This window comes from Papilio machaon, chromosome 4, assembly GCF_912999745.1.
Source record: "Papilio machaon chromosome 4, ilPapMach1.1, whole genome shotgun sequence".
Classification (NCBI taxonomy): domain Eukaryota; kingdom Metazoa; phylum Arthropoda; class Insecta; order Lepidoptera; family Papilionidae; genus Papilio; species Papilio machaon.
Window position 1 is genome coordinate 4,708,627 of NC_059989.1, and position 14,366 is coordinate 4,722,992.

Below are 14,366 nucleotides of genomic sequence, written 5' to 3' on the forward strand. Positions count from 1 at the left end.
CTTATCCAGGTTCAACTGTATATCATAGTTAAGAGTTGCTACATCACAGTATGTATTTTTTTTATCAAAATTTTAGATACATAATTACAATATCAACTGTATGTCCATGCAATGTGCACATATTAAATATATATGAGTGTCATTTAATTCAGGTACTGATGTGAATTCAGCTGTCTCATTGCAATTTTTGGAATGTTTTTCAATAGAATCAAAAATTACTTTTTTTATTTCTGGTAAAGTACTTTGTGTTTTAATATTTACATTACAATTAGGACAAGATACTGTCCCATCTTCATATTTAAAATTCTTCTTTTGACATACCGGGCATATGACATGTTCTTGTTCTAACAATGACCAATCAACATTATCCATTTGTGATTTTTCATATTCCTCCAAGCACCTAAAGAAAAAATGTTTTTGATTTAGCTAAACAGAAATCTATTTTGTTATGAATCTAGACATTACAGAGGTCTATTTTTTATTAAGACACAAGTTACAGAGTTATTTGTGTAAAAATTTTACTAATATTATAAATTCAAATGTTTAGATAGATGTTTGTTTGAATGTATATCCAGAATGCTTCAATGGATCTGGATGAAATTTGGCATGGATATAGAATATTGACAGGAAGAACACATATGCAACTAATAATTTTTTTTTCTTAATTTTGCACGGAATCGCAGTCGACAGCTAGTTAATAAATAATTGCAATCATAAAACTTTAATTAACTTCAGAATTTTAAATTTCAAAACCAAATAAAAAAAAACGAGAACAAACCATTGTAATTCTTCATCAATAAGTTCATTTTTTATTTCATCTAGTACTTCACTTTCTTCATCTGCTTCTTCAAATTTAGGAAATCCAAACATGCTTTTATAAATTGTTATCAGAGTGTCCCGAAGTTCACTTTCATCCACAGACCCTCGGAATTTGTCCAGAAGCATATTACGGCAATTGTGCACTTTTTCTTTGTAATCCTATAAATAATTTATGTATATATGTTTGCCTCACAATTTTTTGATGACAAATGTTTTTTGAAAATAGGTCCGTGGGATAAGTATGTTAATTGTGTTGATACTATATAGGACATATTTATAACTACCCCTAAATCACATTTGCTTTGATGTTAGGGTTTTACTTGTCTATGAGCATGGAGTCCTAAAAATATAGAATGTTTCTACAAGAGTACTTATATTGGATTTATAAGTTACCGTCATTACCTTCGGAATTTTATAAGATTAAAGTAGACAGAATTACTAAGAATACATAAGCTAATATCGGGTATTAGTGAAAATAAATCATTTTAAAATGCCTCACATTTTGCCGATTAACTCTTTAAATAAGGCAAATGTATTACTAAAACAGAGAAATTAACATACCACCTACCTTTTTAAGTTTTTCTTTAATAGCTATTGGGGACTGTTTTTGTTTCGTCCTTAAATTTTTGAAAGATGGGGAATTGGCTTTTGACGAATTCATGATTCAAACTATACTACTATTTACGAAAGAGCAAAAGAGCAATTTTAAATCCGAAATCTGAAAATTTTCACTTTAGTTAGTTTAGGCGGGATTTATAATATTTTTATTTTTTTGTACACCTGACAGTTTTTCGTGACAGTGACACTTGGCCTTGGCGCATTAACGCGGGTTGTATAGTCCATCTATTCCCCCTTGAAATATAATCCCTAAGCGAAGCGTAGGAATTAAAAAATTAAATTTCTAAAAATCAATGGCTTAAAATATAAAATTTTTGAAACGTGTTTAAAAAAATATAAAAAGAACAGCTTTTCAGTGTTGCTATGCCTAAAAAAATGAGTCTTCATAAATATTAAGTATAAAGTATATAGCAGCACTGAGAATAAATTGTCAGATACAGACAGCAGATGGAAAAAACAATGTGAGTGATAAGTGAAAATATGGCTAAGTCCAAAAGTTGAGTTTCGTGAAAATCCTTATTTAAGATAACACCAATTTATTGAAAGAAAAAATAATAAATATAATTTTGGAAAATGACACATGTAGAAAAGCACCAAACCCGTACGGGGAAGGAAACCATTCACTCGGGGCATTTTATGGTGTCACATTTTGAAGCAGAAGATCAGGATGATTTTGATGATTTGGCTGTTCCCGTGCCTGACGAGGAACAAACCGTTCAGAAAAATACGGTGGTCGCAATGTACACAGTACCTGGATCTTCCGAAACATACACATTGTCTGATAAGGAAGAAAGTAAACAACATCAACAACTTTCTATAGAAATATCTCTTACTAAGTTATTCAAATGTATGTCTTTGGCATACAGGTAAGTTTCATATATTTTTATTTACAAATTTAAGACCATTGATTCAGAGACACAACTTTGGTTTTTTCTATTAATGTGTTCTAGTGTCCTGGTTGTTGTAATAAATCAATGTTTTGCATAAGTAGCTCCTTAATGAAGTCAGTAAATTAGAGGTCAAATGGGTTATGTATTACAATAAGCAAAAAATATTTAACATTGAAATTTTGTTCAATTTAATAAAACAAGTAATGTAACAAAACAGAGTATGACAACATTTTGCAAATAACAGTTCAAAAGCATTTTGCATATGTAAACTAGGAAGCATATGTTTCTAATTGGATTGGAGTACAAAGATAACATAGGTCATCGGAGCCTGTATAAAAGACACGGGTCATTCGCTCAGATAAGTCTGTCTATGAATGCTTAGTTTTAAATATTGTTTTGTTAAATATTTTCCATAACATTCAGTTTTACTGATTTGTTTAATTTATTGATAAAATTAATAAGTTATACTTTTTCATAGGTTGGTTTTGTACATATATATACATTAGTATTTAATAGTGTTGAATGCTGAGACATGAATTTCATTATTTTATTCTTTCATTCACATTGGTAAATGATCAATCTGTCTAAATGAACATTAATAAATGATCTCTCTGCTTTTTATTACATAATTTTCTGTCAGTTCTAATGCAAAGAAAAGTTTAAGCAATAAATTTATAAACTCTTAAAAAAAAGAGGAAAAAATATTATATATGTGTATGAAGAATTAAATTATGTTACTAAGGACATAAATTATGTTATTTTACATTATGAAATAATTATTCTCATGAATTATAAAGTATTAAGGTCTTTTAAGATGACTGTTTTTATTTATATTAATTAACATTGGTTTTATTTGAAAATATACTAAAATATTAGATAAATAAGCTTCATATATTTTAAAGTATAGATGTCTTTGATACTTTTTAAACAATAATGAATTGAAGTTGTAAATATTTATAGATATATTAAATATCAATTTGATCTTTCAATAAATTAATATAGTATTTCAAAAAGCATATTAACTGCAAAAAATACTCCTTTTTAAGTTAGTTACATGGAAATGTACATATATTGCTTAAACTACTCTAGTAGAAATGAAGATAAGATACAGTCAAGCTCCTTTCTTATCAAATTGTTATTTATAATAAGCTTAAGATCATTTATTGATAGTGGTATAGATAAAGTCACTACACAAGATTGTCTGCCATTTTACATTTCAGTTGTGCAGTTCTATATTGAAGCTGTACTTTGTATAAAAATAAAATCATTTTAAAATTTAAAAATGTCCTGTTTAATATTTTATAAATCAAAAATGATTCTTATGAATTCGAGAACTTTTATAGTCAATTTGATTGTGGAAATGCTCAGTTTGAAGATTAATTTGTGATGTTAACTAGACTATTTAGGATAAGCATGGTAAGTTTCCATTATTAATTACTTTTTGTTATATACTTCAGACAAAAACTAACCTCACCCAAATGGAATCGTTTCAAAGGTATAAAACTCCGTTGGAAGGACAAGATCAGATTAAACAATGTTATATGGAGATGCTGGCACATGCAATGTAAGTTAACATTTCTTATTGTTTTACTTATACACCTCTATCTCCTTCTTACGCACGTTACTTTTTAATAAATGTCTTTTTTTTTAAATTATGAGTGAAGTTTTTAATGTAACTGTTTTGGTTATAATAACCAAAGCCAAATTTAATGTAATTTTTTTCTTACATATGTTAGTTTTTATGTATGCATGTTTGTATATAATTTTTAATGTAACTCCCTGTATCCTAAATTACTTTGACAAGTGAGGTGTCATTTGATATATATTCTTTTCCAGAGTGTCATAGGGGTAGTCAGTTATTTTTTTTTAATGAAAAAATTGTGTTTTCTAATTATGTAATTTTATGCGAGTTATTTGAAAACTGTTATAATTTGCTTAGTAGCTTATTCAATTATGTATGAATAATTTAACTATGGGTTTCCACTGCCGAAAAACTTGTACAAAAAATATTATTGTCTTTATTTTTTTTAAACCAAATGAGAGGATACATATACACACATGGGTATGATTTGGTTTTTAATGATGCAACTGATAACAATTTTTATCAGTAATTTTTATGTTAACTTTAAACTTAACAAATTAAAATATGAATATATAATAATAATGAAAAGATATGTTAAAAACACAATAAGTGGATAATATTTTGTTTCATTATGTTAATTACGTAATTTTTTTTTTTATATAAATACTTGCTTTAGCCCGTGACTGTGTGATCTTTTGTACTATGTTCTAAATCTGTGCTAAATTTCATTAAGATCCATTGAACCGTTACGGAGATACCTTCTAACAAACATCTATCCAAAACCTAAATCTAAACTTTCACATTTATAATATTAGTAAGATTTTTTATGCACATTTTAAAGCAGATAGTTACATATATTTAGCTAATTACAATGAGGTTTTTAAAATCTTTTTTACGCACACTTATTTGTATGATTGTATTACTGATGTCTGTTGATTTAGTAGATTCCAGTTGCGCGTAGGGTCGTCTACCGATGTTGATAACATTATTGATTGGAGATAACAATAATCAATTGTTATCTCCAATCTTCCATTATTCTAAGCCTTACCCCGGATAGGCAGGATCTTTTTTTAATATAAAAAGGGCAACAAATGGATCGTACGAAATTCGCCATTATTTCTGTTGTTTTTTTATTTACTTTTTTACATGCAAAAGTTAATGTTGGTGATCTTATTGAATTGACCCTTCTTATAATTGATTATGTCATAGATTGCGAGAAAGAAAAGTAAAAATTATCAGCAACGGGATTCTTTTTCGAAGTTCAGTACGAATTCCAAGCTAAGTTTGTTGGTTGTTGGCAAAACTTTCTTGACAAAGTACATTTCACATTCGGCATGGAATAAAATAAAACCAACATTTAATTAAAATTATTGGTAGTACTAAAACATACAGAGATAAAAATGTTACCTAATTAATATACATCTCAAATCTGATCTTGACCCAATTTGACTTTGTGATCTATGTGAACTCCGTCGCAATTCAATTCAATAACTTTATGCAAGTCATTTAAATGTCTACAAGAGTAAAGAACGAAGGCATACTTCGATGGCGTTTGAAAACTGATTTTACTATTGAAAAATATGGAATGGTTGAGTCCTATTAGATTCGTCTTTGTATGTACGATAAACAAAAATGTAACTCGGATTGCAAGTAAATTTTCATTGCGTCAATTTTTGATTGATAATAATCGGCCTTCGCATGTTGATTATTTTATTTCAAACGAATGTTGTCAAATTTTTATAACCGTTATATTTTATGTTAAGTTGGTAATTGTGTCGACCGATACATAATTATTATAATAAGCTTTAAAAAATAGACCTAGCGTAACCCGAAGAATTTTTTGTTGCAGTTATAAAGAAACAGAATACATTTGTGTGTCAGTTCGCCTCTCCTTTAGACGTTGACACACACGTGAAACCAGAGGTAAAGTACTAATACGAGAAATAATTATTATTCAATACAGGTTGCAAGTGTATACATATAAAATTATAATGTTTATTTCAGACAACTATATTAGAGGGTAAATATTGGAAAAGAAGAGCAGAAGCGGTTATAGCAGAATATAAAAAATGGCGCATGTTTCATATTATGAGACTCCTTGGCAAGGGGGATTCCTCAGTCCAGGACACGGTATGTACTGTTTTCAGTATGGTTGACATTGTATTTGTGTCGTCTTATAATTTGAATAGGACTTAGTGATTAGAACAAGAAGTGGCCGAGTTAATGATGACTTAAGTGACATAGGTTGTTTGATAGGCGAGGTGTCCGATAGGTAAGAGGGCGGTTTGTTCGCAGATGTCGGACATGGACACGGTGGAGTCGTTCTCGCAGTGCAGCGATCTGGCGGCCAACATGCTCACCGACGAGGACTACCTCAACTTCATGAGTGACACGCTATTCTCCACCATCACAAACCACCAACCGTTCGCCTTCCCTGACTGCAGGGAGATCGGTACCTTCACCAATATTCAATTATATCTTTTTAAAAATATGTATAATAAAGTCGAAGCGATCCGGCGATCTCGATAAGAAATGGAATAATTTATATTACTTTTGTCACAGCCAGAGGAGCTGGTCTAGCTGATTTCATACAACCAAGCTTGGGTCCTTTGCAGCCTAATCTTGATGATTTTATGGACACACTAGAGCCTCTCCAAGGTAAGTATGCTTTCTATACACCTGTTATTTTTTAAAATATATGTGGTGTCATGGATATCGTTTTACTAATTCGGTTCGAAGCTGCGAATGTTATAATTTAGTTAAATTTTCAGACCTTCTATCGATGCCACGTCTTCCTCCTGTGCCCGAAGAGACGACCATTCCATCGGAGGACGCGTTGTACAGGAGCGGCATGTCCGTAGATTCTTATAATCCACAAGGTTATATTGCAGGCAGTCAGAATACTTCTGCAGTCACAATGCCCACCAGTCAGATGAGCATTCATGGTATTTGCATATCATCACTCTTCTGCAAGTTGGTATGACACGAGGGGGCCCTAAACTTGTTCTTTGTTGAAGGTACGAGTAACAATACTCAGTTGATGTCGATGCCAGAACAAGTCAAAGGCGAGGAGATGCGAATGTATGATAATAGCCGGCTGTTCACGCAGACCAATCTGCCGAACAGCATCATTGGCGGCCAGGAGATGCACTCCGCCTTCCCCCAGAGCTCGTACGAGCGGACGCCCGCGCCCCAACCAGACTGCGCCCCGCCTCTGCATGCCAACGCCTTTGTGGCCAAGTCGCCTAGGGTTCAATTCGTTGCTACGCAAAAAATATCGCCTCAGCCGGACGCGTACAAGTATAATGCAGGTTAAAATTGATTTATTTTAAACTATCTAGGTAATCTGATTTTTTTTTCTTTATTTAAAGACCATCCCATTTTGTAGGTATACCGCCATCGCAGACGGCGCCGGAGACCGTTTCTCTTCTGCAGCAGCCGGTGCAGAACACTAAATATGCTTCGACTATCATAATTCAGGGTCGCAGCGGGTATAGTCGGGAGAAGCCGCGAACGCGAATAAATCATTACACGAATCAAATAGGCAACAACCAGTACCCGGCGTACTCGGCGAGCATACCAGCGCATAGCGCGCCGCAAACAGTGCACGGGACGGCGCAAGCGACGCACAGTGCGGCACAGGGGGTGCACAGTGCGGCACAGGGGGTGCACAGTGCGGCACAGGGGATGCACAGTTCGGCGCAGGGGGTGCACAGTGCGGCGCAGGGAGGGCACAGTGCGGCGCAGGCGGTACACGGCGCGTCGCAGGGTTACGAGCCCCGGGCGCCCGCCGCGCGACCCCCCGCGGCACAGATGCAGTACTTGCAGCTCAACCACGTAGACCCCTACAAGGCGAAGGCCGGACCCTCGCCGACGAACGTTCGCTCCTTCAAACTGCCCTCGCCCCCCTTAGCGCCTGCGCCAGCGCATTCCCAGGTACGTTGCGAGTTGGTTATTTATTTCATTGAAAATTACATTCTGTAGATGCTTAACTTTTAAATGCCTTTAAATATTGTTAAAATTTATATTTATTCATAAATAATGTACAATATAATGCAGGTAGCGGCTAGCGGTTCCAGTTCTTCTGTACCGCGCAACAAGGAGCAGTTTCGGTCGCACAGTCTGCCGCTGGGCGCGCAGCTGAGCTCGGAGTGGGTGGTGAGCGCGGGCGGGACCGCCGAGCCGGCCGCCGCGCCCGGCCAGGTGCTCGTCGCGCCGCAGGACGCCTCGCCCGTCAGACATACGCCTAGGGTTAGTGTTTCGTCTAGAGTACAGTTCTCTAGTCCCTAGACGTAGACTCGAAAGAAAGTTGTGCTTGTTGCTACAGCAATATTGAGTATTGAATACAATATATAGAAGCAGTTTAATAAGTGTCGAGGACAAAATAATGGTAACGATGTGTGATCAGACGCGCGAGACGTCGGGCGCGCTGCGGCTGCGGTCGAGGTCGACGTCGGGCGGTCTGGGCGAGCCGCGCCGCGTGCCGCCGCCGCTCAGCAGCGTCGCCTCCGAGCCCGCACTGCCGCAGGCCAGTGTCATGCTCGCCCATCTGCTCTCCGCGCACCACTGTTAGTTCACTCACACCTTCATAATATACACGAACTTGACACACACCAACTTATACTTTCCTAACATACGAACATATCAAAGTAAATGGGACATTCAGTAACACACATTTTTCCAAATTCTGGAAGAGAAACAGAAGCGCAACATGTTGTGATGCCAACGGCAAAAAATTCTATCTCTCAATGTAATTTAGAAGATAAAACTAAAAAATGAGGCAATATTTTGACTGGAATTTTAAATACATAACTGCACGATGTTTTGTACTTGTTGCCATGTAAGATAACGAAGCGTTGCGCTCGCAAAACAATTTTACAAGTACAAATGAATAAATACCAAAATTCTTTGTTTATTTAAACTTAACACTTTTGCCTTGAATGTTACAATACTTGTTATCTAAAATGAAAAAGTAATTTTTTTGCAGCTCAAAACCTATACACAATAAAGGGTAAAGATGAGGGCGCGGGGGGAAGTGAGCCCACCAAATCTCCGATAAGGAGGGCTCAGCCGTCGCCTATTGAAAACGATGTTATGTCGCCGCATCAGGTAATATTTAATGTGTTCATTTTAAAATATATTCGAATTATTGACTACAAATGTAAAGCGACGATAACTAATTTAGCGCAAAATACTAAAGAAGCACATTATGTTAAACGAGTAAACATCAACATTCAGGGCGTTAACTGAGAAACGAAATTTTTTTTCTTTTCTCAGTTATTCTATTTTTAATAAATTCATTGTTGAGATGCTTTTACACGAGTTTCAAGATACTTGTGCCAAGTGATACTTATTCAAATACTAACTACCTGCGACTCTGTCCGCGCGGGATTAAGAAATAAGTTAATTAGTAGCCTATGTGTTCTTCCACTCTATGTTTAATAATAACCAGATATGTTGAGACGTTCTGGAGATATCTTCAAACAAACATCTATCCAACTATCTAAACTTTCGCATTTATAATATTACTAAAATAAAACATTTTTATGCTTACACATTTTTGCATATCTTTATTTACAATAAAATCTATAAGCAATAACAATTGCTATAAGAGACTATTTATATCGCCATATTTCAGACGAGACACGCGTCTAGAGCGTGTTCCCTAATAAAAATGATAGTGTTATCGGGACATTATAAAAACGATATACAACTCGCGCTATAGGTAACGTGTGGAATGCTACAGCTTAAAAATATATTTATTTTGTAAGAACACAATGAATGATCAACGTTTTAGATCAGAATTTAAGTTATTTAGGTTTGTGACTACTAGTTTGAGTTCAATGCCCTACCGAAATAAATATTCATCGTATGAAATGACATGAATTTTTTTAAATGACAATCATATGATCAGCACATTTCTAAGTTCAAACCGTTCAGACATAACCCTGATAGAGCATAGATCTTATAGATCTTTGACAGACCATAAATACAGTAGGACCTGGATAAACGAGATTATATTATTGTAATTTCAACCACATCATCACTTAACATCAGGTAGGATTGTGGCCAAGCGCTGTCTTTTTAATATGAAAAAAACCTCTAAACGACAAAAATATCGCGGTCCCATGAACTCATCATTTATCCAAGTTCGACTGTGGTTCAGTGTTTTGACGAATTATTGCAATTCCAAATTAACATATGACTTGTACTGTAATGTACAAGTACAATTGTCGCGGCAATTGAAATCCGCAGTAAGTTTCCACTGGCGCACGAGTGTTCGTCAGTGGAAACTGACTGTAAGTGTTGCGTCAGTCGCTTTCGCCGCCGGCGTCGCCGACGTCGCCGCGCGCGGGGTCGCCACGGGAGTCGCGGGAGGCGCGTCGCTCGCATCTGCACACTGAGCAGAAGCGGCGCTACAACATCAAGAATGGCTTCGACACGCTGCAGACACTCATACCGCACCTCAACACCAACCCCACCGCCAAGGTACAGTCGGAGACGTTTATTTCTTACCCCTCCGCTGAATTTATCCCCAATGCAGTCAGGTTGGAAACTAGTCATAGCAAATATACGGGCTAAATTATAGCTGTTATGGTGACAGTTTGCTGCACGATGTTTTATTGTAAGTGGGGAAGCAAATTTAATTCTTTGTACACGACATGGCTGGTGTAAAAATGCCCACGATATGTTAACCACGACCTTACGACTTATAAATGTGAAGTAAAGATATACTGTGGTACTTTGTTCGTATCATATCATATCGTGAAGTATTGTAGTTTATTCACAGGTTCACAATATTGAAAAGATGCAATAATTTAACGAAACTTTAAAATCTTAAGAATTCACACAAACTGGTTGCTGAAATTCTGTTCCCGTTACATTGAAAATTTGTCTTTTGGTTTAGATAAGTAAAGCTGCAATGTTACAAAAAGGGGCAGAATATATAAAACAGTTGAAAGCGGAAAGAAATCAAATCAAAGAGGAAATGGAAAGTTTGCGAGCGCAAATTGATTGCTTGAATAACTCCATTTCGTAAGTAAAGACTTTTTATTACTTGTTTAGTCATTGTCAACATTTTTGCATTCAAACATAGGTATTTAGGATTGGTATTTAGGATAAGGATAGTTTATTAGGATAGCAGTAATTGTAAAATGAATATTAAAAAAATTTAGGTAGTTCGATAAATGATATTTACTTAAATAATTTTTTTTTTAATTTTATCGGTTTTTCATAGATCAGTAATTTTAGAGAGAAAGATGTCATTCGAATTCTTCATAAGAGTGCCATTCTGGCAGTTTGGTTTATTTTTTAAAAAGTAAAATGTGTTATGTGATGTGGCAGCAACTGTCACTCTATGCTGCCCGCGACTGGTGCGCCAGTGTCGCGCGCGCGCGCCGGCCGACTGCGCGAGATGTTCGCGCGCCATGTCGCCAACCGCACCATGCACAACTGGAAGTATTGGCTCGTATCCTTTTTAAACAAACAATTGTAGTATTACTACAATATTATTACCATATATGGTAGAATGTTTTGAAAATTTAAATCTAATCCCACGTTGAATGAGATTTAGGGCACCGATGACTGAAGTACTGAGGTGCAAATGTAATTCCAAAAAAATGAAATTGTAAATTATAAAGATATTTAACTATTTTATCTGTTGCTAAGCTAACGTATTTAACGTAATAGGTACAAATTTAATCTAATTGAGTGTCCATTTTTATCAAATCTCGAATCGGCTGTTACAGTAGTTATTGTCTCACTGGCGTCACACACCTCTGGTAGACGTTTTTCCCTTTTTGTTCCGGCTTTTATCGTGTCGTGTTATCGGAAACACAGCTTGTGATTATTTAATAACGTGATCTCCTCTCCTCCCCCTCCTGTTGGCCCCTCTCATATCAACGTGCGTTATCATAGAGTTACGCATAGAGATACACCGACATACGTGTGGCCTAGAAATCTACAGATATGGCTACGATTATTTATCTATGGATCATTTGGAAAATTTTATCTTTATTTCGACTCTAAACTTAGCAAAAGTATTAATGGAAATAAACCACTGATAGTTCCTATTTTGTGGATAATGGCTAATTTGCAATGGTGGTGAACTCATGTTACACATTCATTTAAAGTTGTTTCATATTAAAGATTGTATTAAAAAAAAAACTATAATATTATCTTACGAACGAAATTATTTGTTTTAAAACAAATTCAATCAATTTGAAGGACATTTTTTCATAGCCATTATCACGTGACTGCGAACTTCCAATCGGTGCGCGAAAGAAACAGTGCTACAAGAGTCTCTTCGTATCGATTTGTCTCTGTATAAAATGTCGTCAAAGCTAAAGGTTTCTTAATTTAAATCCAAGAACATTGTCTAAAATCTTACCCACATATCTTATAGCCTGGCATAGTCATCGTTAGCATATTCACTGCATGATTTTTGCTATAAGGAAGTGAGGGAGTTTTTCTACAGGTGTGTCGCCAGTAGAAAGCCACGGTTACTAAGATAATAGCGATAACAAAATACGCCTACTCACTACTCGTTGAAAACCTTTTAGGCGATTATAAAAAAAAGAAACTTATCTATACTTAACTACACTTATCACATATTTTTTATAAGATTTAAGGTATAAGGTTGAATTTCGATTAATTTGTGTTACAATTTAAAAAAAAAATAATCTATAGAGAAAGCGGGCAAATGATGCTACATCGATGTTATCTCAGTCAATTGTCTGTATTGATAATACAATGGTTTCCTTATTCAAGATAAACACTGAAACATGTGAATGGTGTATTTGAATCAAAGTTTTTTTAAGCTTTTCTAAAGATTTAATATTGTTTAAAAATTAAATGACCATATTAAATTATTTCGGGCCACTGACAAGTGTCAAACATTAATTATTATATATATTATATTTTAATTACTTGTCTATATAAAATTGAAACAAATGTGTCAATTATGTACACAGACAAAAATAATACAGTACATCAGTAATCGTCAAAAGTTATTTTGCTAACTAGCTGTTAACTGCGACTCCGTCCGCGCGGTATTAGAAAAAAACTAAATTAGTAGCCAATGTGTTGTTCCAGACTATGTTCTACATCTATCTATGCCAAATTTCAACGAGATTCATGCAGTCGTTCTGGAGAGACTTTCTAACAAACATCCATTCATCCATCCAAACATTAGATAGTGGTATAATATTCCTCAAGCAACCAGTGTACTAGGGTAACATATTTGTGTGCGATGGTATTTTCCTTAAGAGTGGTTCAGTTCAGCGTGGTGAGTGCGGCGCTGGTGGAGTCGTTCAGTGCGTGTGTGTCGTGCGGCAGCGGCGCTGACCTCGTGCGCACCACACTGCTCTGGGCAGAGCAGCACTGCTCCCTCGTTGAGATGCGTCCAGGTAACGTCGGTTTTAAATATTAAAAAAAAAAAACTGTTTCTGAGATTATACTAACTTTTGCCCGTTACTTCGTCTACGCAGTCTTTATTTAAAACTAGCTTTTACCCGCGACTCCGTCCGCGCGGAATAAAAAATAGAAAACGGGGTAAAAATTATCCTATGTCCGTTTCCTGGTTCTAAGCTACCTGCCCAACAATTTTCAGTCAAATCGATTCAGCCGTTCTTGTGTTATAAATAGTGTAACTAACACGACTTTCTTTTATATATATAGATAAAAAAGTGTTTCGTGTTACTTGAAACTATGTTCTATTTTTGTGGCAAGTTTCAATATGATGTGTTGAACCGTTGCGAAGATATCAAGTAAATAAGTAAATCAAACATGAACCTTACACATTTCCGGGATCATACTGGTATATGTGATCTTTCAGTCTGTGTTCTACATCTATACCAAAAGTCATTGAGATCCATGCAGCTGCCCCTTGAGTTTACCTACTAACAAACATCCATCTATACTTCCATACATCTTCACATTAATAATAGTAAAGTAACATTTCCAATGATATTGAATAAATTCATTACTACGACCAATTATAATATAATAGCTGTAATTACTTTGAAACTTTTTGAAAATCATTTCTAAGTTATAAATACTAATAGTCCTTGTATTTATTTATACAGCGGTGTTGAACTCGTTGCGAGTGTTGTGCACTACGACAGACATTCTGACGAGCCCCGAGCGGCTGCCGGAGGAGGCGCGCGCCGCCGCGGCCGCCGGCGCCGGCGTCAAGCGAGAGCCCACATAACGCATGCCCACGCCCACACCGCGCCCACGCTGCGCCCACACCGCGCCCACACCGCGCCCACACCGCGCCCACGCCCACATCACACTCCAGACAATGTGTATACACAGACGCAGGGTATTTAGTAAATTGTATGATTGCAAATTGTTATACTACAATACATTCACATGACCATGCAAATTTATTTTATAAGTATCTATGTTTTTGACATATTTTTCTATTGTCAAACAAGGATATCTTGCCCGATGAG

The 14,366-nt window shown here is 35.6% G+C and overlaps 2 protein-coding genes across 2 annotated transcripts; one reads left to right on the plus strand and one right to left on the minus strand.

Annotated features, from left to right (window-relative positions):
• Positions 1-84: 84 nt before the first annotated feature.
• LOC106710780 (RIP-like protein) lies at positions 85-1,616 on the minus strand. Its single transcript, XM_014502941.2, has 3 exons — positions 1,388-1,616; positions 779-978; positions 85-400 (listed from the first exon to the last, which is right to left on the minus strand). The coding sequence occupies exons 1-3, from the start codon at positions 1,478-1,480 to the stop codon at positions 85-87; spliced, it is 609 nt and encodes a 202-aa protein (XP_014358427.2). The 5' UTR covers positions 1,481-1,616.
• Positions 1,617-1,869: 253 nt separating this feature from the next.
• Positions 1,870-14,353, plus strand: LOC106710791 (MLX-interacting protein). The gene is made up of 17 exons (XM_045686829.1): positions 1,870-2,303; positions 3,785-3,891; positions 5,759-5,832; positions 5,914-6,039; positions 6,205-6,361; positions 6,472-6,567; positions 6,681-6,854; positions 6,927-7,220; positions 7,298-7,845; positions 7,969-8,183; positions 8,266-8,477; positions 8,897-9,018; positions 10,225-10,398; positions 10,817-10,944; positions 11,254-11,377; positions 13,187-13,316; positions 13,995-14,353. The coding sequence occupies exons 1-17, from the start codon at positions 2,011-2,013 to the stop codon at positions 14,117-14,119; spliced, it is 3,099 nt and encodes a 1,032-aa protein (XP_045542785.1). The 5' UTR covers positions 1,870-2,010; the 3' UTR covers positions 14,120-14,353.
• The last annotated feature ends 13 nt before the right edge of the window (positions 14,354-14,366 follow it).

What these genes read in the sequence shown, in the direction of transcription:
- LOC106710780 (XM_014502941.2), bottom strand. Translation starts at nt 1,480, where the DNA reads ATGAATTCGTCAAAAGCCAATTCCCCATCTTTCAAAAATTTAAGGACG. An exon ending in TTAAAGAAAAACTTAAAAAG is followed by an intron (nt 979 to 1,387) that starts GTAGGTGGTATG and finishes AATTATTTATAG; the next exon opens with GATTACAAAGAAAAAGTGCA. An exon ending in ATTGATGAAGAATTACAATG is followed by an intron (nt 401 to 778) that starts GTTTGTTCTCGT and finishes TTTTTTCTTTAG; the next exon opens with GTGCTTGGAGGAATATGAAA.
- LOC106710791 (XM_045686829.1), top strand. Translation starts at nt 2,011, where the DNA reads ATGACACATGTAGAAAAGCACCAAACCCGTACGGGGAAGGAAACCATT. An exon ending in GAGATGCTGGCACATGCAAT is followed by an intron (nt 3,892 to 5,758) that starts GTAAGTTAACAT and finishes TTTTTGTTGCAG; the next exon opens with TTATAAAGAAACAGAATACA. An exon ending in ATGTTATGTCGCCGCATCAG is followed by an intron (nt 9,019 to 10,224) that starts GTAATATTTAAT and finishes GTGTTGCGTCAG; the next exon opens with TCGCTTTCGCCGCCGGCGTC.